Source organism: Penicillium crustosum, assembly GCF_028827405.1.
Source record: "Penicillium crustosum strain IBT 35664 chromosome Unknown utg000005l_segment0_segment0, whole genome shotgun sequence".
NCBI classification, from domain to species: Eukaryota; Fungi; Ascomycota; class Eurotiomycetes; order Eurotiales; family Aspergillaceae; genus Penicillium; species Penicillium crustosum.
The window spans coordinates 3,054,489-3,075,297 of NW_026623126.1; the positions used below are offsets into that span (position 1 = coordinate 3,054,489).

The window sequence follows — 20,809 nt, forward strand, 5'->3', positions numbered from 1 at the left end:
AACATACCCTTTCTGGGAATCTAGGTCCTACGATATGGCCCATGAACCTTTTAGACAACATAAAGTTTGGAATCCTTAACCCGTGTGCTTGATCTTTACACAGACGGATGCGTATTTTGACTTCGAGGGACGGTGTCTTCTCAACACGCACTCGATTGTCCATAGAAGGCTTATTTAATTGGACTGTCAGGGCCTTAGGAGGTGGCTCACTGGTCCCTCCAAGCGAATTGAGTATCAAATGCTTTTCTGAAATCATGACATATGCCCTCGCACATCTACCTCACTGCAATGTGACTGGATACATTTAGCACCAACAATCACTCAGGCTCCACTAAATTGAAAATGTGACCAATGAGGTGCGATCTGTCATCATGTCGCATGAAGCGTCTAGCGCGATTTCATTTCAAGCTTTCCCGATGAGTTAGAGAGACTGCTTATCTACTAACTCCGCCCACAAGGAGTTAGAGAGGTTGTTTATCCATTAACTCCGTCCAAAAGGTACAAAACCCTGCTTAGTCCCCAGGGATGGGGACACCAAACCGAACAATCTTTCTTTTCACCCCACTCTCCTTGAACAGACCAACATGAAATACGTGCAACTCGGTACTAGTGGCCTTCGTATCGCCCCGATTGGCGTGGGGTGCATGAGTTTTGGAAATCCAAACGGTCGTTTCAAGTGGTCAATTCCGGAAGAAGAAGCACTTCCCGTACTTAATCACTGCTATGAGTCCGGTCTCAACTTCTTCGACACAGCAAATGCCTATTCCAGCGGTCTCTCCGAGGAAATCCTAGGCAAGGCAATCAAGAAATACAATTGGCGCCGTGAGAACCTCGTCATCGCAACCAAACTGTGGGCACCCGTCGGCCGCGGTGTCGAACAACCGATGGCGATGACGGATGATGAAAAGGACAACTCTGGATACGTTAATCAATACGGTTTGAGCCGAAAACATATCTTCGAGAGTATCGATGCAAGTCTGAAGAGGCTAGACCTACCCTACGTCGACTTGCTACAAATTCATCGCTTCGATCCCAGAACACCGGTTAAGGAAACGATGGAAGCCCTTCATGATGTCGTCAAGTCTGGAAAGGTGAGGTATATTGGCGCTTCGTCTATGTGGGCCCATCAGCTCCTTGAGTACCAGTATACCGCCCGCATTCATGGCTGGACTGAGTTCATCTCAATGCAGAACCTTCACAATGCCATCTACCGAGAAGAGGAACAGGAGATGTACCCTGCTTGTGCCAAATTCGGAATGGGTGGCATCCCCTGGAGCCCCGTTGCCATGGGTTTCTTGGCCCGGCCCTGGCGTGACTTCTCTACTACTACGCGCGGGGAGGGGCAGGGTCAAGGTTTCCTTGGCCAGTCCACTACAGAGGCGGACAAAAATGTCAATGAACAGGTCGAGAAGATTGCCAAGCAACATGGTGTATCCATGGCAACTGTGGCAATTGCGTGGTCCTTATCCAAGCCCTTCATCACAGCTCCAATTCTGGGTATGAGTAAGAAGGAGAGAGTTGATGAAGCAGTGCGTGCTATTTCCTTCGAGCTTACCCCCGAAGAATTAAAGAGCATTGATGACCTATATGAGCCTAAAAAGGTGATTGGCCACAACTGAGATGTGTATTATTGGGCTTATGGGGGGACGTCGTGTTATTCCAAGCTAGTCTAGTGTATTGTGTATTAATTTGGGGGGGCAGGCCCGAGACTTGTTGGTAGCTAGTGTTTGATCGAACGGAGTATCCCAGCTCACATTCATTTTAGTACGAGGTTGTCGTATTACCTTGTTAAGAATCAAAGGAACTCATTGAAATACAAGACGAATGGAAGCCCGTTTTTATATAATGCCCACGATGATATGCGGAAGTTGATTCCCGCATTTCCTCCACCATCTTCTAGTTTTTAGCCAAGGTGGCGTTGCGGGTATTACCCATGAATTACTACGTCATAGAAACCTGTCGACCCCTATGTTGTACGCTCTGGTCCCTCCATTTGTCCCCACACATGTCATCAAACTGCATTGATCGACAATTAGCGCCAGTCTTCTCGGATCCATAATTATTCAGTTAAATATCAGACAGGTACTCCGTACACATCCCCCAGATCAGCTCATACGAAACAGGGGCCTTTCATTCCGCATCGCCCGCCACCGGTTTGTAGAACGTGCCAAGTCATGACAGTCTTTAATAACCCAGCCCCAAGCACGAGCAAAAGACTCCGTAACCTCCCACCCCGCTGGATCCCAGGGGTCGCTCCAAACAATAATACCAGTTCTTCCCGATCGCGCATTTTCACCCCCCTTCATATCGATGCACAGCTGGGTTTCCTCCTCGAAGTCCCCAGCTAGGATCAAATTATCCCTCAGGCGGGGGATAGGAAGCAGGTCTAACCAGGGGTGATGTGGGAGAGACCGTTGAATCTGGGTGGGCTGTAGACTGGGCGGAAGGTAGTTCTCATAGTCATATTGCCACGGGCCAATGCTATTAAATTGCGAAATGGCATCGTCGTGTAGCTGATCCGACGTGAGACCCAAGATCATTGTGTTTTCCATGAGTGCTCTGGTGAAATTGAACTGAATAAGGTGGAGTAGAAGATCGGTGCGTGGAGACCCCAACATCTGATGTTGGCGCGCCGCCATCTCTAAACGTTGCATCGTAGCTTTTGTCGCTGTTGAATGTGAGTGTAGAATGTGCACATTCTCGATTTCCTCCAAGGAAATGAGTGAGGTTACGTCCGTTGTGATATGTGTTGCTGATGTTTGTTTATTTGTCTGCCGTGTCACTGCAATTTGCTTAGCAGTTGGAGAGTTGACGTCATGTTGGTTATTTCTGTCTTCAGAGGGCTTTCCCGATTCTTTGTTCTGTAGACCTGTATGCAGGGTTAATTAGATACTTGCTATCCTATAGGGTGGGAATGATACTTACGTCGAGCTCTTTGATTTAGGCGATTTTGCAGTCTTCGGCGTGTTTTTGGGTCAGTTATACCCGACCAATCCTCTTCCGGCCATGCGGAGAGGCGCTCGGAGAACGGCCGTAAAGCGATCCGCTTTTTAGAGGGTTGCTCCATGGACCGCTTCATTTCTGCAATGTCGTGCTCCGTATGCGCCTTGATGACAGGAAGCTGGGGACACTAGTAAAGGGATGCCGTAAGAAGTAGGGATAGCGTGAAGAGTGAAGAAAGCCAAAGGCCCGGGTAGAATACCTAAATTACAAATGTACGGAAACCCTGGAACTGCCCCACATGGTTGAACCAATTATATACATCCACTAACCCCACTTTGTCATCAACCTGCATTACGCTTATCCATATTAGGAATAGTATATATCCGAAGTTTGCCCGTGGACATCCATGGATCCATGTGTACATTGTCAGCACCTTCAGGCTACGGCGCTGCTATATTATGCCCTTGCACAGAGTGGTGCCCCTTTCAATTTTCCAGGTGATAACATTGCGATAAATATGCATATCACCTTGGCATCGGATGAGGTTTACCTCGGATTCCGCCGGCATCAATAATTGCACCGGCTCTTGACTTGGCCGACGTTATCATTCTTGGTTGTGAAGATCTTTTGTTTGAGCAAAAAATGATATATAAAGACTCAGGTCTCCCCTGATCGATTGTATAGAACATAAAGCCACAAAGCTTTTCTGGTTACCGCAAGTCCCTTGTTTTATCTTCACGTGTGCCGCGTTCCAATGCTGCAAACTACTGCTTGGTTGGTTTCTCTCCTTGCTGTGGCAAACGCAGGAGAAACTATCAAACCCACTACAACACCCTCTGCAAACTGTCAGCAAGCAGTATGTTTGTCAAAAGTTCTTCGTCTTCCGATTTTAACTATCTGTAGTGTGCCCAACTCTCCACAATCTTCGGATCTGCGGTCCACTACCCTCCTGACGATAATTTCGTGATCTGAGATGCGAAACAGCAGGAGGTTCACCCATCCTGTCGCATTGAGCCGAGCAATGCCTCCGATGTAGCCAAATTATTGAACGTCCTCGTTGATCACTGGTGCTACTTTTCAGTAAAGGGTGGCGGCCACTCTCGGAATGCGGGAGATTCCAATTCTGTGGGGGGTGTTACTGTGGATCTAGACCTCTTGACACAGGTTGAGGTCCTGGATAATGGCACCAAGGCACGTATTGGTGGTGGTGCAACTAGCATCCAAGCGTATCAGGCTCTGGAATCTCACAATTTGTCCTATGTTGGTGGGAGAGTCGCCAGTGTGGGTCTTGGTGGATTCACACTCGGTGGAGGAACATCCCCATTCTCAAACAAGTACGGATGGGCGTTGGATAACGTTTTCGAATATGAGGTGCGTTTTGATCTACAGCAACCCGAACAATGGATTCATTGCTAAAGTTGTTATTTCTAGGTCGTCCTCGCCAATGGTACGATTACTACCGCCTCCGAGACTCATAATAAGGATCTTTATTTCGCTCTTCGGGGAGGAGGCAATAACTTCGCCATTGTTACGGCCTTCACGGTCCGCACATTTGCCCAAGGCCCCGTCTTCACCGGACAGACATCCTACTCTCCAAATCAAACCGAGCAAGTACTGGACAAGATCTACGACTTATTCACAGATAGAGATCTCACCAATGACGTCGACATGGGCTATGATCTATACTATGGCTACTCCTCAGGCAGTGAAGACTTCACATTGATGGGCACTCAGCGCTACGCGAAGCCAATTGAGAACCCGCCGGTCTTCCGCGAAATTGACCAGATCCCTACATTGAGCAGGTCTACGAGCATACGATCCATGAGCAGTGTGTCGAATGGCTCTATTTCAATGGGTACAACTCGGTAAGGGCTTATCTTTAACCTTTTGTTTATTCATTCATTCTTATGTGACAGAAACTTATTCGCTACCTTGACCGTGGCGCCATCCCGCCCCCTGCTCTCACAAGGTCTCGAGATATTCCGACAGGAGGTGGAAGCTATCAAGGCCGTGCCCGGCATAAGGACCAATTTCATTAGCTATCCGATGCAAAGGACTGCCATCGCGGCCATGAAGCAAAGAGGCGGTAATGCTCTTGGTATTGATCTCGAGCGTGACGAACCTCTCTTTAGTATGTATTTATAAAACGTCTAGTTCGGGAAGGTTTTCTAATATGACTACTAACACGTTCTCTAGTTATTTTGCTCTCCACAGCCTGGTCGGATGCAGCCGATGATGCAGCAGTTAACAAGATGACCGCAAATGCCATTCGCAGGATTGAGTCGGCGGCCCAGGATCTGGGTGTGGCGAACCGGTATAAATATATCAACTACGCATCGGCCCAGCAAGCCAGCTCGGTGTTCCCCGGTTATGGTGAAGAGAACTTCCAAAGACTCAAGGAGATCCAGAAGGCGGTGGATCCTCGTGGAATTTTCACCTCCAAGGGTCTATGGAGTGGATTTGTCAAACTGCTTTAGATCAATGGGGGCGTACCTGAAGAGTACATATTTGGCCCATAAAAGACAGATTCTGACAGTGACCGAAATAAGATAGCGGCCGATGAAAATGAAAGGCAGCCGAAAATTTTCTACGGAGGTAGAATCGGTCGTTTCAACCAAACATTGCCGCAGTGATTATTGACGTTTAGTAGATGCACTAGTTCCGGAAACAATCGGGATAGTTGTTATAACCAGAATGCATCTTGGTTTTTATCAAGGTTGGACCAACCTCGAGGATCAAGATAACCAGTGCTCCTCTTATACGTACTTCATTGATCGCGCTTATCCTTGGTCGTCAGGATTTGTGAGCAAGCCCGTAGATAAATCTTCCAAGTGGAGTGGTGCTTTCTTGAGCAACTTAGATTATTGACATAATGGCTGTAGAAAGTCGCCAAGACAAGGGGGCTTAGAATGATCGTCACCTAGTGGTGAGCCCTGATTCGCTAGGGTTAGAAAGGAACATAAGCAACTTGCATTAGTGAGATACTTGGCATTTCTCCACTAATCTTCAAATCTATCTTCACCCAAGGGCACAACCACGCAACCATTTCAAGGTGGGAATGATAATTGGCATACCCACTGTAAGCACCGGAGATAAGACTGGATGTGGCACCGCATTTTGGCCAAAACTGCAGATATACATTGGAAGGTTTAATTATTCCTATTTCTATCTAACTAGATTCTCAGATGAAATCACCCCAGGCATCACCAATGATGTCTCTTGGCATGACGAGGCCTGTCTTGGTTTTCCCCCGAAGGTCACAATGTACCAGTCCGCGTGAAATATAAAAGCATAGGCACGTCACGTCCTAGCTGGAAATATTCCATACTCAAACATTTTCCTCTTCTCTGGCACAGACTTGAATAGCAAACAGCAACAACATGAAGATCGTTGGAAACAGCGTTGCCACATTTGGCATGGAAATGGCTAATACCATGTCAGCCATGGCACAGAACATGTCATACGGAGCAGACAATTTCTACCGCAGTGATAATGTGACGATTCACAAGATCGCTTTCGCAAGCCAGTACCAGACAATTATCGCGGGTAACCTCTTCACCCCCAATAATCTCGACCGCAGTGTCTCCGCCCCGGCCGTTATCGTCGGCCACCCAATGGGTGCAGTGAAGGAGCAGAGCGCGAACCTTTATGCCACAAAATTGGCCGAACAGGGTTTCGTTACGGTGTCAATTGACATGCCATTCTGGGGTGGGAGCCAGGGTAGACCGCGGAATGCTGTGTCCGCCGAACTGTACGCCGATGCATTCAGCGCAGCAGTCGACTACCTTGGTTCGCAGAATCTCACCAACGTGGATCGCGAGCGAATTGGGGGTCTCGGTATCTGTGGCAGCGGCTCCTTCCTGATCAGTGCAGCGAAGATCGACCCGCGCATCAAAGCCATCGCAACATCGACAATGTATGATATGGGCGCTGTCAACAGGGACGGACTACGGAAGGCGCAAAGCGTCGCTGCGCGCAAGGAGATCATCGCTGGGGCGGCTCGGCAGCGCTGGATCGAGGCGGAGGGTGGCAGAATTGAGGTCACGGGCGGGACTCCGAATGTACTCACAGTGAATTCGACTGCGGTGGACCGTGAGTTCTATGACTACTATCGTACCTACCGTGGTGAATTCACGCCTAAGGGCACGACTGCGAATCTTACGACGCACCCGACGCTTTCGACCAACACGAAGTTCATGAACTTTTACCCATTCAACGATATCGAAACAATCTCGCCTCGTCCAATGCTTTTCGTCTCCGGTGACCAGGCACACTCGCGCGAGTTCAGTGAAAATGCTTATGCCCGCGCGGGTGAGCCGAAGGAGCTGTTTTGGGTTCCTCGCGCTGGTCACACTGACCTTTATGACCGTGTGGACCTGATTCCATTCGCTAAATTCACTCACTTCTTCCAAATTAGTCTCACCTAGAGTGAGTGAGTGGAAACCCGAGCTGAAAGATCTAAACTACTCCTCTCACTCTCACTGATTGGTGTAACTAGGGCCTGTTTTGGTGAATTCTGTTTGTTGAGGCAATTCAGTTGGCGGTAGTAAGTCAGGGAGAATGTGGGTTGTATATTGGAAGAGGGGAAAGCAGGATGGTATTTGATATCTAGTTAGCTTCTATTTATTTGTATTCCATACAAATTTTTCTTCTCTCCTTTACCCTACCGTAAAAAAACTCGGGATAAATGCACTGTCTTGGACAGAAATTTAGACTCAATTACAATCAGCACCAATGAAATGCTGAAACAATCTATTGTAGGCCCTTCGCTTTCCGCAAAGGCTAGTCGGAAAGCTGTGCTCAGTTTTGGCATTCTGCAGCGTAGTAATTGCCTCAGTGACGGCATCTGCCTCTCAGTTTGTCATCTTGATTGTGCTCCATAATCATCCTCTACGGACAGGTCAGGTATGACGATACTACTTCAGCCGATCGGGGTCAGTCTCGGTCCTCCAGTGCGAGTGCGGATAGTTGGTTCCCAGCTATTGGTATATACCGATATGGGCATCCGTCCTCTCAGGCCATACAGAGAGTCTCATGATAGGCCTCGACCCTTTCGCTCTTGAATGACGAAGCTGCCTTCAAATTGGTTCGAAATATGTTTTATTCGGGCAACATGTGCTCCTCGACTTCGCAAGGGGCTGGAGATTATGCTTACACTTCCTAACTGAATCTGGACTTAGTGGGGTGTTTATGTGGATCTTTCCGGACAGGTCCACTTTTCTTTCCAGCAGTTTGAATGCGAAAAACACAGCGACTTGGCGAATCAGAGTGCATAGCGGGGTCCGAGTGTTGAACCTGGGATGTAAGCAACTTGCATTGGAACCGGACTTGTGTGCTCATATCTGATGGCCAAAGAAACAATATGTGAAACCTCGAGGTTATAAAATCTTCCCGATTCCCAACATTTCCAACTTCGGTATCTATCAATATACATTCAAACTATCGGCACAATGCAACAATACACACACGCAGGACCTGTTGATTGCAACAAGCCAATCAATGTGGAGAACCTCAAGGGGAAAACGGCAATTGTAACTGGAGGTATGTCGTTTATTGCAACTTTCTATTGAACATGGAACATATACTGATTAGAAAACAGGTGCCAACGGTTTGGGAGAAGCCTATGTTCGGGCTCTGGTTGCCGCAGAGTATGAGACGGTGTCAGAGAAACGAAGCGTTAGCTAACAACATAATTAGCGTTAAAGTCTGCATCGCTGACGCTGACGTTGAAAAAGGAAGCAAGTTGGAAGAAGAACTCTCTGGGTATGTACATAGTCGAATGCTCATATCTGCGCTTCACGCTCACGTATCGTCTCAAAAGGACTAAATTCATTCGCTGCGATGTCACCAAGTGGAGTGATCAAATTAACCTCTTTCGCCAAGCCACCCTCTTCTCTCCCACGGGGAGGATTTCCCATGTCATAGCCAACGCGGGTATTTATCGCGAGGACGAAGTATTTTTGTACTCTGGTGACGATCAGGAGCCAGAAGAGCCCAATTTGAGCGTCATTGACGTCAACATCAGGGGTACTCTCTATACGGCCAAGTTAGCCGCACATTATTTCATTCGGCAGAATGGCACGGAAGCATCACAAAAACAAGAGGATTGTTCTTTGGTTTTGATCGGATCTGGTGCAGCTTTCCTGGACTGCCCACGGGGCCCTCAGTACAGTGCGAGCAAATGGGCCGCGCGTGGAATTATGCACTCGTTGAGAAGGACCGCCCATTTCTACGGCAGTCGGGTCAACATAATCTCTCCATGGTGAGCTTCAATCTCGTTCACTACCACATACTTCTATTGCTAACAAAGCACCAGGTATGTGAAAACGAATATTCTATCGGAAGAAGTTTTCAACCATGTATCCAACGTGGGAGTTGAGTTTGCAAAGGCGGAAGATGCAGGTCAATGCCTCTTGAGGATCCTCAGCGACGTCAACATTAACGGGCATTCGTTGTTTGTTTCAGGAAGAAAGTGGGCTCATAATGGATACCTTGATCTCGATTTGGAGGATTACCCGCAGAATCCACTGATCCAGGAGATGCAAGAAGATCAAATGAGATCGGCACCTGTCTCTCTGGGCTTGTTTGCGTGAACAAGTGACGACAAATGGAACTAGGGTGATAATCCAAAACTGTCTAGGTCAAATAAATTGCATACAGTCGATACCAGCAACTTGATTTGAACAATATCGAAGTATGTAAAACTTCAGGGCCACTGAAGAAACGAAACATGCTTGCTGGGTCCAAGCGTTTCAGGGGTATAGTCGCCTATTCACTAGGCGATCGGTATATCAAAGCTAATGTTGTTTTCCAATCGAACGGCTTCTCGCCCCTCTTTGCTCTCCACCGATTAGTATTCATCACTAACTCTTCACAACCTTTAAGCAGAAATCCCCACTTCAATAGGAAAGCCGGCGTGACTTCCCAGTTTTCTGGATCCCATGAAGGACCCCACACTAACAAAGTAGCCCCTGTGTTTCTCGTATCCCAGAATGCCATCAAATCATGACACAAATCCTCATCATCGATAACCTCTTGAAGGGCTATCAGATTGTCACGCATATTGTGAAAAGGGAAGAAATCTAGCCAGGGGTGGTGAGGGATGCGCTGTTGGGATTCTGTTGGCCGAAGACTCGGGGGTATTGCTGACACCGAGAAGCTAGGTATTGGAGTGTTGAAAATGGAGATAGCATCATCATCTTGCATCCACTCCATTGTCATTCCAATCGAGCGTGTGTTCTCTATGATTGCACGCTGGATATTTAGCCTAGGGAGGGAGAGGAGGTGGTCGATGTCGGGGGAGTTGCGAATGAAGCTTTCCAGGGCTAAAGACTCGAATTGACGCATCAATGAGTACACTTGTGGCGGTGCAATAGTGCAGGTAAATCCCGTTTCACCTCGGTCGACCCGAATAGGAGTGGAGCTAGATGGTACAACTACGGCTTCGTTGCTGTGGGGGTGCCCTTTGCCATCTGTGTTTCGGTTCTGACGTCGCATCCCTGGTCATGTCAGCGGTTATGATATAGTGCGATCGGAGGAAGGAGGAAGCGTACGATATGTTCTTTGGTTGAGACGATTCTGTAACTTTCTCCGTTCGGTCCGGTCTATAATACCAGTCCAATCATCCTCTGGTTTCCGGATAGCTTCCTGTTGTGACATTCGGATCAGTTCAATTCGTTGACTGTCGGACGCCATATTTGATGATATGGAGAATGGATGTGCTGGGCGATCATGGCGGCGACATGCTCTTTAAAAATGCAGGGTGCTTATGCCAAGCCTAAATGTTATTGGCTTAGATAAAATTAAAGTACGCTAATGCAAGTTGCTTATATGTCCTAACCTAATTTGGACTAGATTGACCAACCATTGGATCGGTCAATCCCTTCCGTGGTTTTGGAACGCGTATGTTGCCACACCAGCCACGAGGGTGCTCGAGATTGCCTGATTCAACCGAACTGTCCCCTTCTATTCTATATCACTTCTGTCTTAAACCAGGATAGACCGATCGGATGCAGTATGTATTCAAAGGTTAAAACAAGCATTAATTATTGTTACGACCCTTATATCTTACCCTACTGATGGACCCAACCGACCTTTCAGCCACTAGATCATGTGTAGCATCCAATATTAAGGTATCTTTAGGAATTCAGGGAAAATCAGAAACCACCATCATGTTAGAAATACCATGTGCTTCCTCGTGGCAGTTCCATTGGATATACCACTGAATATACCATGACTTAGCGCTGTAGCAGGTATGATATGCTGCTAAGTCGCTAGAGGTTTTACGAAGCTACAGCGAGGGAATTCAATCCGATTCTAGTTAGAGCCATAGACACCATAGAACACGATGACGATCTGACAACTTTCGTATTCCTGTTATTTAGGGCGACGGCAATATATATACATATTCGACTAGCAAACCTTTCGTGCAAATATATATGGAGAGGAACTAGACCACCGAGAAAAGAACTTAAACATGTTGTGCCCTATTTGATTATCCGCAGAAGATATTGAGGGTAGTTATATAGGCAAACAAGTCGCTGATTTGGTGCTTATGTTGAACTCGAAGATATACGAACACAGGCTATTGGGAACGATGGCTGGGAGTATAATAGACCCACAATGGAAGCCCTGCGACCGCTGGAAACTTTGTTTTAAGATATGCATAACTATCATTATGTGCTTAAATTGCAAATATCATTGGCCCCTGGAGAAGCAGGTCTGGGAAGACCGTTCTTTAAACCATACTTTGTTTCATACCAAACTAGGCTACTTAGACACTTAATTCACCTATTCATTCGCAGTACTAATGAGTAATTCAGGGTGAACATCCTCATCATAAATGTCACCCGTCCCCCTCTGTACACCTGGTCTGGATTCAATCCGACCTATCCATTCCTTCACATGGGGGTAACTGTCCATCTCCTCTTCTGAAATTTTGCTACGTTTCCACCCCCGGACCCAGGGATATGCATTAATATCAGCAATACTAAATTTGCCAAGACCATTTCCAGCAAGGTATTGTCGAGGCTGACTAGTCAGGCGCCCGGAAAGATGTAGCTCAAGTACGTTGTAAACTCGGAGGGTCTCGGCCTTGAATCTCTCGATGGCATCTGTAGTATCAATTAATTAATGGAATGCTTGCTCCCCACGGGCTGTATAAATATACGGTGTACATATCTACTCACAAGGTATCCGTTCAGAAGCAAATCTTCCAAAGTGGTTCAGTTGACCTTGATTAGGCTGACCCGAAGCATGCCAGAAGACAACCCATTGCATCATCTGGGACTGCTCCTTGGCGTCGGAAAAGCTGAAGTGATGGTCTTTATCTACTGTCTCGACAAGATAGAGTAGCTCCGCTGATGACTCTATGATGGGGAAAGGCTCTTGTCCGGTGTTGTCAATGAGCACGGGGATTTTCCCTATGAATCAGGTAAGCAATCACATAATCCCACGCTCTGGACTAATCTACCATTGGGGTTGAGCATTAGAAACCATGGTTTCTTCTGCTCATCGGTGTCGATATCTATCAAAGAAGTTGTCCATTCTAGTCCGTAAATATTCTTCAACTCCTCAAGAAGAATTTGGACTTTTTCCCGTTGGGAGTCAAGCAGGTGATAAGGTGTAAGCCCTGATTCCATAGTCAACATTTAGGAAAAGCGATACGACGACTATGAGGCCAATACCTTGGCATTCCTGACCGCTGCTGGGGTTATCTCTGTATACAAGCTAGTCATTTTGCGGCAAACTCGAAGTGAAATGAAGGTATTCAAATAATTGCTAGTTGTCAAAGGTGGCTTCTTATCAGGCACGTGTTGTATATTTATTTGCCTTAGGCAGAAAAGCCTTGCTCTCCGCTGTGTTTCAGAGTTTCGCCAAATGTAACCTAAACGGTTGGTCTAGTGCTTAGCAGGATCCGTGGACCCTTGATCAAAGCTAAATGTATTTAGCCTATATGATTAATTAATTCGGGAACACATGTTTGGTTTGATAAATTGACCAAATAAGAAATATGTTTATAGCCCTTCTCATTATTTGACTGTGAATTTGACAGGGCCCCACGTGAAATTCATTCCAATTACATTCAGAGAGAGAGAGAGAGAGCCGGGATTAAAACTACCAGTCGACTGAGGGAGAAAACGAGGTACTATTGGCTCGGGGACAAACCGGAGAGAAGGAACGAGGGGGAGATGAAGAGAGCGAAAGAGAAACCAACGGATGATGATTTTCCTGTTGTACCAAATGCATAGGGCCCCGGCTGAGAGCCGAAAAATCAAAGCAAAATAAAAAGAAGGCAGGACGAACATTCAATCTCCGCACGTGCCCGGACGAAAGCGGGAAAATGCAACGCTAGCTACGGAGAGGCGATTCTAGCGTGGGTGTTCCGTCGGAATTCCGATTGCCAAGTGGCTACCAGCTGATCAAAGCAGGGGTTTTCCCACGTAATCTGGGTTTGGCTTGACGTGCATTGGCTAAAAGAACACGGAGTTCGGACAAGGGACGCGATAGTCTAGTGCCAAACTTTGGGCAAATTAGCATCAACGGCCTACCTTCAAGTGGGCAGACCTTACTCTTAACCTTGTCCTTGTCCCTTATCTAGAGAGCGCCAAGTCGCTCTGCATACGCAAGACGCTCAATGAGATAAGGTATGCCTTTTGTATTCTGCTTCGATAGTGGTAATATTTGACAGATATTATGACAAATACCGAGCCCTGAGAAGACTCTTAACATTTGCAACATTATGCGGGTGTTAAAGAACCCAATAGAAAATAAAGGGTCCGAGCTCTCTAGGGCTAGTATGTTAACATCTTAGGGGAAATGTTACCATCAGGGCCAAATCGGGTTTTCTTAAAAACATAGCAGTGCTTGATTATTTTATATTGTGGTGTGAGACAAAACAATGTTCTGTCGCCTCAAGCGCCCTGGCTCATTTTAGGGCTGCATGGTATCATAAAACAGTCGTTCCAGCGTTCCGATAAGATTGTATTTTCTCCAAAATTGGATTATAAGAATGTCCGCATGTCCTAGGAAAAAGAACTTGGCGATCAACTTTACAGCAATACCCCAGCGTTTTGGAACAGAGCATCATATACATGATACATGCCCCCAAGTATGCCTGAGTCACCTACAGAGACCAGTGACATCTCGGTGGTGAGCCAGGAAGCCATCGGTGAAAAGACCCCTGCTACTGTCCTCGCTACCAAAGATGAGCACTCAATCCATGAAAATGACCTCGGCGATTCGAGTGCAATTATCGTTACTGGTGCTGATGTGGCTCTTCATATGCTGTTTCTTCGAGATGACTTTGACAATTCCTTAACATTTCGGAGTATTTTACTTGCCTCCGGTCTTGCTTGTTTCCAAGCTGTGATGAACCAGATTTACTCGGTAACTTCCAATCCATCTATCATCCGGATCAATACTAATAACTCAATACATAGTTCAAACCGACCTCTGTCACGATTCAAGGGACCTTCATCGTGCTCATCGCCTACTTTGTCGGCAATGGCTGGGCTAAATTCCTTCCCCGTGGCGATAAATTGGAAGCTCGCTGGAGAGCGAAGGGTAATCAAGGAAAGCTACCTCTGTGGATCACGGTGGCCAAATTCTTTAATAACGGGGAATGGAGTCTGAAAGAGCACGCAATCTGTTCCATCACTGCTACCTCAGCCTCAAATGCTTCATCTACCTCACAGGTCTTTGCAGCACAGGATCTATTCTATGATCTCCCCATTAGCGCGGTTACTGTGATCTTGAGTATGATCTCTATCGGCCTGTTTGGATATGGAATCTGCGGAATTCTGCGTCCTATTGCTGTCTGGCACCCCGAGGCCGTCTACTGGAGTAATCTACCTACCGTCAAGACTATCCAGGGACTTCATTGGCAGGAGGTCAAAAACTCGAAACCCCTTCGGTATTTCTGGTATGCATTCACCGGAATGTCGATATACGAGATCATTCCTGCCTATATCTTCCCGTGGCTGAACTCTGTTTCTATTCCGGTACGTCATATTCAATTTTGTGTTGATGCGACCAGATGAAACGGTCTGATTCGGGGAATTTCATCGAATAAAAGTTATTGACTTCAGGCTTTATTATAGTGTCTTGCTGCACAAAAGGCCACCGGTGAAACTGGTGCCATACTCAACAATATCTTTGGTGGATCCACGAACAATCAGGGTCTTGGCCTATTCTCATTTTCTTTTGATTGGCAATATGTGAGAGATGGCTACCCCCCCCTACACATTTATCTGGCAAGTTGTCTAACATAACCAGCTCACATCTTTCCAAACTTCGCTCCCTCTCAAACTCCAGATTCATCAGGCCGCTGGACTCTTTTCTTGTTTCATCATTATGATAGGTATCTATTATGGCAATGGCTGGAATTCGCGAGAGCTTCCCTTCATGTCAACGAAAATGCTTATGAACAACGGCACCGCATACCCTATCGAAACCGTTTTCCCCGGTGGTGTCCTCGATGAGGCCGCCCTGTTTGAAAACGGATTGCCGAGGCTTACTGGATCGTTCGCATTCGCGATGTTTATGGCCAACGCAGCAATGGGTGCCCTAATCGTTCATTGCATCCTTTTTTGGGGCAAGGATATTATGCGGGCTTATAAAAGTGCGAGAGTGGGTATATATGATGATCGACACCATTCTCATATGGCCAAGCATTATAAAGAGGCTCCATGGTGGTGGTATATCGCCGTACTTGTTGTGAGCTTTATTCTCGGTATCATTGTGACCGTGAAAGAGAATATCACCTTGTCGCCCTGGGCATACGTTATCTCACTGATAATAGGATGCATTATCGCCCCCTTTGTGAGTGTAGTCTTAGACACTAATCTTCATCCAACGACGCTGACTGTGGCCGTGGTATAGAGTATCATCCTCCTTTCTCGGTACGGAAATGGTATTGCTACCAACAATTTGTCAAAGATGCTGGCTGGGCTCATCCTTCCTGGACGCCCGGTCGGTAACATGTACTTCGCTGCTTGGTCGCATAACGTGATTGCAAATGCGGTTAACCTTTCCTCGGATCTGAAGATGGGCGAATACCGTGAGTTTCCCCGTCGTTGTTTTGGTTACAAGAGTTATGTCCTTAACTTATATCTTAGTTAAAATCCCTCCACGTGTGATGTTCATAACACAGATATATGGTACAATTCTTGGTGGCTTCATCAACTACGCCATTATGATCTCTATTGTGTCAAGCAATCGAGAGCTTCTCACCGATGGAAATGGAAACTCCTCCTGGAGTGGTGCAGGTATCCAATCTTATAACACCAATGCCGCATCATGGGCCCTGGCTCCCTATATCTACAAGGTTGGGACCCCATACGGGGCAGTACCTATTGGTTTGGCCGTTGGCGCCGCTGCTGTGGTTATTCACCGTATCATTTATCACGTAAGTAATCCCACGGCCCTTCCTGAATACACTTGAAGCTAATGGCAGTTTGACCTTTAGTTTGTGCCCAAAATTGGAAGCTTTGACGTTGCGGAAATCAATCTACCACAGTACATCCAATACGCTGGTTTTATTCCCTACAACCAAAGTCAGACCTGCGTCATCTTCACCTGGATCACCGCTGGCTTCTACGTGCAGTATTATCTCCGAAACTACAAACCCCGGGTTTTCAGTGAATACTCATACCTGATTACGGGAGCCTTTGATGGCGCCAGTCTGACGGTTCTCTTCGTCCTCTCGTTTGCTGTTTTCGGTGCTGGTGGAACTTCGCACCCATTCCCCTCGTGGTGGGGAAACAACGTGGATGGAAACTATGATTGGTGTCCTGTGGCAGAGTAGGAGAAGTGATTTGAAGGATAATGAATTTGAATCTGGCGAGAAAACTTGTCCCGGGAGTTTGCATGGCGCTGTTACGGATCGTAGGGTATATCGCCACATTGCCCAGGCGAGGTAGAACAATGACGTAATAATTTAAGGTCCCTAGGATCCACGTGGATCTGTACCACGTCCATCGTACATCGTACATTCTTTCAAGGTGTAGGACATCATTCTGCAGCTGGGCCATAGAAAAAGCAAAGATGTCTCTAGAGTAGACAGGGGGGGATTTTTGTCTGACCCGCAATGTTCTTGATACTCAAAGGGGTGCACCGCCTGCATCAACCATAGGATCGAAGTTAGCTGGGCATCCGCCCCACATCTGAATCAACTCATAGCAATTATTTTCGGGCTATTTCAGGTTATTCTCAGATGGGATTTATTCTCCTCGGATGAGCGAGTTTTGTTTCGAGCCGGCCTCGATGATAGGTGTTGCCTATCCCTGTCCACCGAAGTGAAAATTACGGAGTGATTCACAAGCAGAATGGCCTTTTTCCATAGCAAGAATATATCCAATATGAATATTCTATTTGTATGCATATATCAAGTTTCTATTCACCGAGACTCGGGTGTACCAGTTTCCCAAGTGGTTTGACGACGTAGTCACAAACTGATTTCCGGAACCCCGTGTCACCCCATTTATAGCCTGCACCGCTAGTTGCAAATGTGCACTCAATGCATCTGGTAACTACATCGTAGTAAATCGGAAGAATTTCGTTCATATTGGCATCCAGCCAATTACGCGCCAGGTCATACCGAGCTCCCAGGGTTTGATATGGGTTCCGGGATTGAGTAGCGTATGAGGTAAATGTCTGGTTCTTCCATAGCTCCAGCAATATGATACCGAGTTCAAGCATTGCTCGTTTGGCGCTGAGGGCGGATGATTCCTCCAAACAGGTAGTAAACTTACGGCTGATAAAGGGGCGATGCTCTGATCCTGGTGTTCCCGAATTCTCGCATAAGAGGTAGATCATGTCGCTGGTTATAGGGCGACGGTACCATTTCGTGTCATTTAACTGCAGTATCCATGAGGCTATCTTGAAGGATAAAGCAATTCTCGAGTTGGAATACAGCTTTATGGTAGATGTAGCCTGAAGAAGCTCGTCCCGGGAATGAATAGTGCTGGCCATTGTGCCAAGTTGTGTCCTAACTGTGCACTCAGGGCTTTGGTGGTAACAGAGCTGTCCATCCTTGGACAAATGTAAATCCTGTAGCTCCATTCCCTTGGAAATATGCAGGCATAGATCCTGGATGACCTGTGGCGGAGAAGGTTGTTGACTAGAGCTAGAAGAGTTGGTCAAAGTAGTTGACCTGCTGTGTTGATGTATTTGGGCGTCAAGTCGATAGGATACGCGACGAGGGTTAGTCGACAAGCTTCGGATGATCGTAGTGACACCTCGAGTAGGTAGAATGACATCGCTGTTTCCCTGGTCAGAAATGCTCACCTAGACTTATATTGAGGCAAGCACGCTTACCTAGACTGAGGAGTGAATATGTCTCCTTCTATGATTTTACTTTAGTGGCCCAGGATGGGGTACATCTATCATCGGGGCCAACCTGGTCAAACGATATTGTAAAAGTCACGGGTGACTTTGTCGGCTCTGGGCCTTTGGCAAACAGTGACGTGGCTCTAATTTGGAGGAAAAGATGTGCCTCATGTTCCGGGTGACATGTTTCTGCGTAAGCGGTTGATATTGTGGTGTACAGTCGGGGGAGGGGGGGGCGCATGGCTTCGGATCGCATCGAAGGAAGACATGATTTTATTTGCTGCCGAGGAAGTGGATTGAAGAGTGACCGGGGTTCGTAAGCGACTGTATTCTCTGATTCGTGACAAATTATTGGTTGCGTTCTAGAGACCTTTGACGTGTCTCTCCAAGTCGTCTTTCTTCAAAGCGAACTTGATCTTTTATGTGAACTCGTAAGACTCATTCGGCTGAGGTGGGTTAGCTTGAATAAGCACAGAAAGACCCTACATGAGAGTCAGAGATGCTGTCAACGAACTCCTTCAAAGCCCATACCTGTCCATCTGATGCTAAACCGTGAAGGTGTGTCGCTATTTCGACTAATGCTTCCTCGCATCGTGAAAGAGCCGCAATAAAGTGCTGATACCCGGGACCTAGGTGTTTCTGAATGGCCAGCGCAACCATTAGACTTTTGAAATCGTTGGAGGTTGGAGGAATGGGTGCAAAGTCTTCCTTGCTAAAGGCCCCATTCCAGACAATGACCAGCTCACTCTCAACACAAAACTTCTGATTCTCGAGGGCCTGAATTAGTTTCTGAATGTGTGATTCTTTGTGTCGGAAATTCTTGAGGATACCCGCGGTCGCTTTATATTTATCAACCGCGGTGATAATGAGTGGAAGGGCATCTAGAACGACCCCGCCAACCTCAAATCCGCTCATTTTGTGTGACGATAATTGAAGAAGTTGAGACGGTGGAAACTTGGAGTTGGGGGATTTGGAACGTTTGGGCGAGGTTTGCGGATGATGCTAAGAGGGGTTGGCGCTTAGGCATTGTTTCGTGTCAGGTTTCTCACCTTTGCCATGTCCATGTCCAGTCAATGATCGAAAAACAAGACATTCAAGAAGAGGGTATATTGACAAGAATTATTACCTTCGACTGATCTCCTGCCAAACCCATAACATCGCATTCCCTCTGACTTACAACCAACGCTTGCCCTCCCCCGCTATTCCGTACATCCCACCTGGTTTACTCTGGCCATCCAAATTAATTACCCACAATTCTCAATGCCCCGATGGGCACTGAGAAATGAAAATGCCTTTGCTTGATGAAGAAGGGAAGTGTCCTAGACTGATATATGACACTCCACCCGCGTCGGCTGTTCAAGATTTAGAACTCTTGGCCAATGAACCAAATGGTTCAGCCAAGGGGAACAAGAATAGTATATACGGCTTACACTCCCGGTCTTCTTTCAGTGTTCCTGCTCCCGCTCGGGCTACCAGTGATGCCTTGATCGTAACCGATGATGCCGTCACCGAGAGGAACAGGCCTGTGGGGCCCTGTACTCGGCATACCTAGGTTGAGGTAGCGCAACGCCATGTACTCCCAGGGAATTCTATGTAACTGCCAGCCGTGGTATATCATTGTATTGAACATAACACCCCCGAAGGAAAAGAGCTACCCTGTAGGAGGGGATTTTTTGCCTAAATGGCCCCAAGCAGTAATCAAAGCTTTGAAAGAACCATTCGATACTGAAGATGACGTTTATTTGGTGTGTCAAAATCAGCATTCGATGTTGATGCGGTGGTGTCTCCCATGAAAAAATACCTTCGAGAGTCTTAATAACAGTAGTAACGCGGACGCGAAACTTGTATTTCTTGCATGCGCCTAGTGTAGATACCTTGAATTTCCTTATTCAATCTGAAGTTTGGCGGACTTTCCGACTTTACCTAACTTTGATCAGGACTCGATGATCACCAAGGGAAGGCTGGCGCTTTAAACTCTCTAGTACAACGCTCACCCAGACCGAACCTAGATCTATAAAACATCACGATCGTTGACCTATGCACTATTTTCAGAAGCACGCAGATAATATTTCTATGCCCTCGAAGTGTTACCCCCACCAAACCCTATCGACCCTTTTTCTTAGAGCCAACATAATACATATGCCTTCTTTGTGACAATGATGTGTTCCAAAATTTTGTCATTGTTAACTGTTTTGATTTTTTTCTATGTCGTAAGAAAGAGATTCCTTCAACCCTTTTAACAATGAAGACACGACATCATCTGATTTGGAAGATATAATGTTAGCTATTTTAGGCTAATCAAAGACATCATAGCAAGCCTTTGTAAAAGAATTCGGACAATGAAGATTAAAGGCTTTGCTAATCTGCACTTAACAAAGGATTTCTACAGACCCATTGTAAAACCACAACTCGATGGACTCGAGGATGCCTATAAAAATGATGAAGTCTCGCTCGGAATAAACTCAATGATCACAGCAGACAATCTTCACACTCAAACCATCATCAATATACTCCTTCCATTACCCTAGAACTCTAC

General features: G+C 46.6%; 9 protein-coding genes across 9 annotated transcripts; 5 read left to right on the forward strand and 4 right to left on the reverse strand.

The window, feature by feature from the left end:
- Positions 1-584: 584 nt before the first annotated feature.
- On the forward strand, positions 585-1,619 carry N7487_011826 (aldo/keto reductase; the record flags this gene model as incomplete). Its single annotated transcript, XM_056879556.1, has 1 exon — positions 585-1,619. One exon carries the CDS (start codon positions 585-587, stop codon positions 1,617-1,619), a length of 1,035 nt encoding a protein of 344 aa, XP_056724875.1.
- Positions 1,620-2,105: 486 nt separating this feature from the next.
- On the reverse strand, positions 2,106-3,079 carry N7487_011827 (DUF3425 domain-containing protein; the record flags this gene model as incomplete). Its single annotated transcript, XM_056879557.1, has 2 exons — positions 2,106-2,869; positions 2,926-3,079. 2 exons carry the CDS (start codon positions 3,077-3,079, stop codon positions 2,106-2,108), a joined length of 918 nt encoding a protein of 305 aa, XP_056724876.1.
- Positions 3,080-3,697: 618 nt separating this feature from the next.
- On the forward strand, positions 3,698-5,420 carry N7487_011828 (FAD-binding oxidoreductase; the record flags this gene model as incomplete). The annotated part of the gene is made up of 6 exons (XM_056879558.1): positions 3,698-3,799; positions 3,847-3,906; positions 3,928-4,314; positions 4,375-4,808; positions 4,860-5,074; positions 5,140-5,420. The coding sequence occupies 6 exons, from the start codon at positions 3,698-3,700 to the stop codon at positions 5,418-5,420; spliced, it is 1,479 nt and encodes a 492-aa protein (XP_056724877.1).
- A 903-nt stretch (positions 5,421-6,323) lies between these two features.
- N7487_011829 (alpha/beta hydrolase) lies at positions 6,324-7,370 on the forward strand (the record flags this gene model as incomplete). Its single annotated transcript, XM_056879559.1, has 1 exon — positions 6,324-7,370. One exon carries the CDS (start codon positions 6,324-6,326, stop codon positions 7,368-7,370), a length of 1,047 nt encoding a protein of 348 aa, XP_056724878.1.
- Positions 7,371-8,393: 1,023 nt separating this feature from the next.
- On the forward strand, positions 8,394-9,536 carry N7487_011830 (putative short chain dehydrogenase/reductase; the record flags this gene model as incomplete). The annotated part of the gene is made up of 5 exons (XM_056879560.1): positions 8,394-8,484; positions 8,543-8,591; positions 8,641-8,706; positions 8,765-9,205; positions 9,260-9,536. 5 exons carry the CDS (start codon positions 8,394-8,396, stop codon positions 9,534-9,536), a joined length of 924 nt encoding a protein of 307 aa, XP_056724879.1.
- A 175-nt stretch (positions 9,537-9,711) lies between these two features.
- N7487_011831 (bZIP transcription factor) lies at positions 9,712-10,638 on the reverse strand (the record flags this gene model as incomplete). Its single annotated transcript, XM_056879561.1, has 2 exons — positions 9,712-10,442; positions 10,497-10,638. 2 exons carry the CDS (start codon positions 10,636-10,638, stop codon positions 9,712-9,714), a joined length of 873 nt encoding a protein of 290 aa, XP_056724880.1.
- Positions 10,639-11,733: 1,095 nt separating this feature from the next.
- N7487_011832 (glutathione S-transferase family protein) lies at positions 11,734-12,593 on the reverse strand (the record flags this gene model as incomplete). Its single annotated transcript, XM_056879562.1, has 3 exons — positions 11,734-12,056; positions 12,132-12,365; positions 12,416-12,593. The coding sequence occupies 3 exons, from the start codon at positions 12,591-12,593 to the stop codon at positions 11,734-11,736; spliced, it is 735 nt and encodes a 244-aa protein (XP_056724881.1).
- A 1,450-nt stretch (positions 12,594-14,043) lies between these two features.
- Positions 14,044-16,750, forward strand: N7487_011833 (OPT family oligopeptide transporter; the record flags this gene model as incomplete). Its single annotated transcript, XM_056879563.1, has 7 exons — positions 14,044-14,331; positions 14,385-14,945; positions 15,045-15,161; positions 15,220-15,765; positions 15,826-16,003; positions 16,062-16,351; positions 16,412-16,750. 7 exons carry the CDS (start codon positions 14,044-14,046, stop codon positions 16,748-16,750), a joined length of 2,319 nt encoding a protein of 772 aa, XP_056724882.1.
- Positions 16,751-17,337: 587 nt separating this feature from the next.
- N7487_011834 (uncharacterized protein) lies at positions 17,338-19,188 on the reverse strand (the record flags this gene model as incomplete). The annotated part of the gene is made up of 3 exons (XM_056879564.1): positions 17,338-18,213; positions 18,302-18,667; positions 18,805-19,188. 3 exons carry the CDS (start codon positions 19,186-19,188, stop codon positions 17,338-17,340), a joined length of 1,626 nt encoding a protein of 541 aa, XP_056724883.1.
- Positions 19,189-20,809: the final 1,621 nt, after the last annotated feature.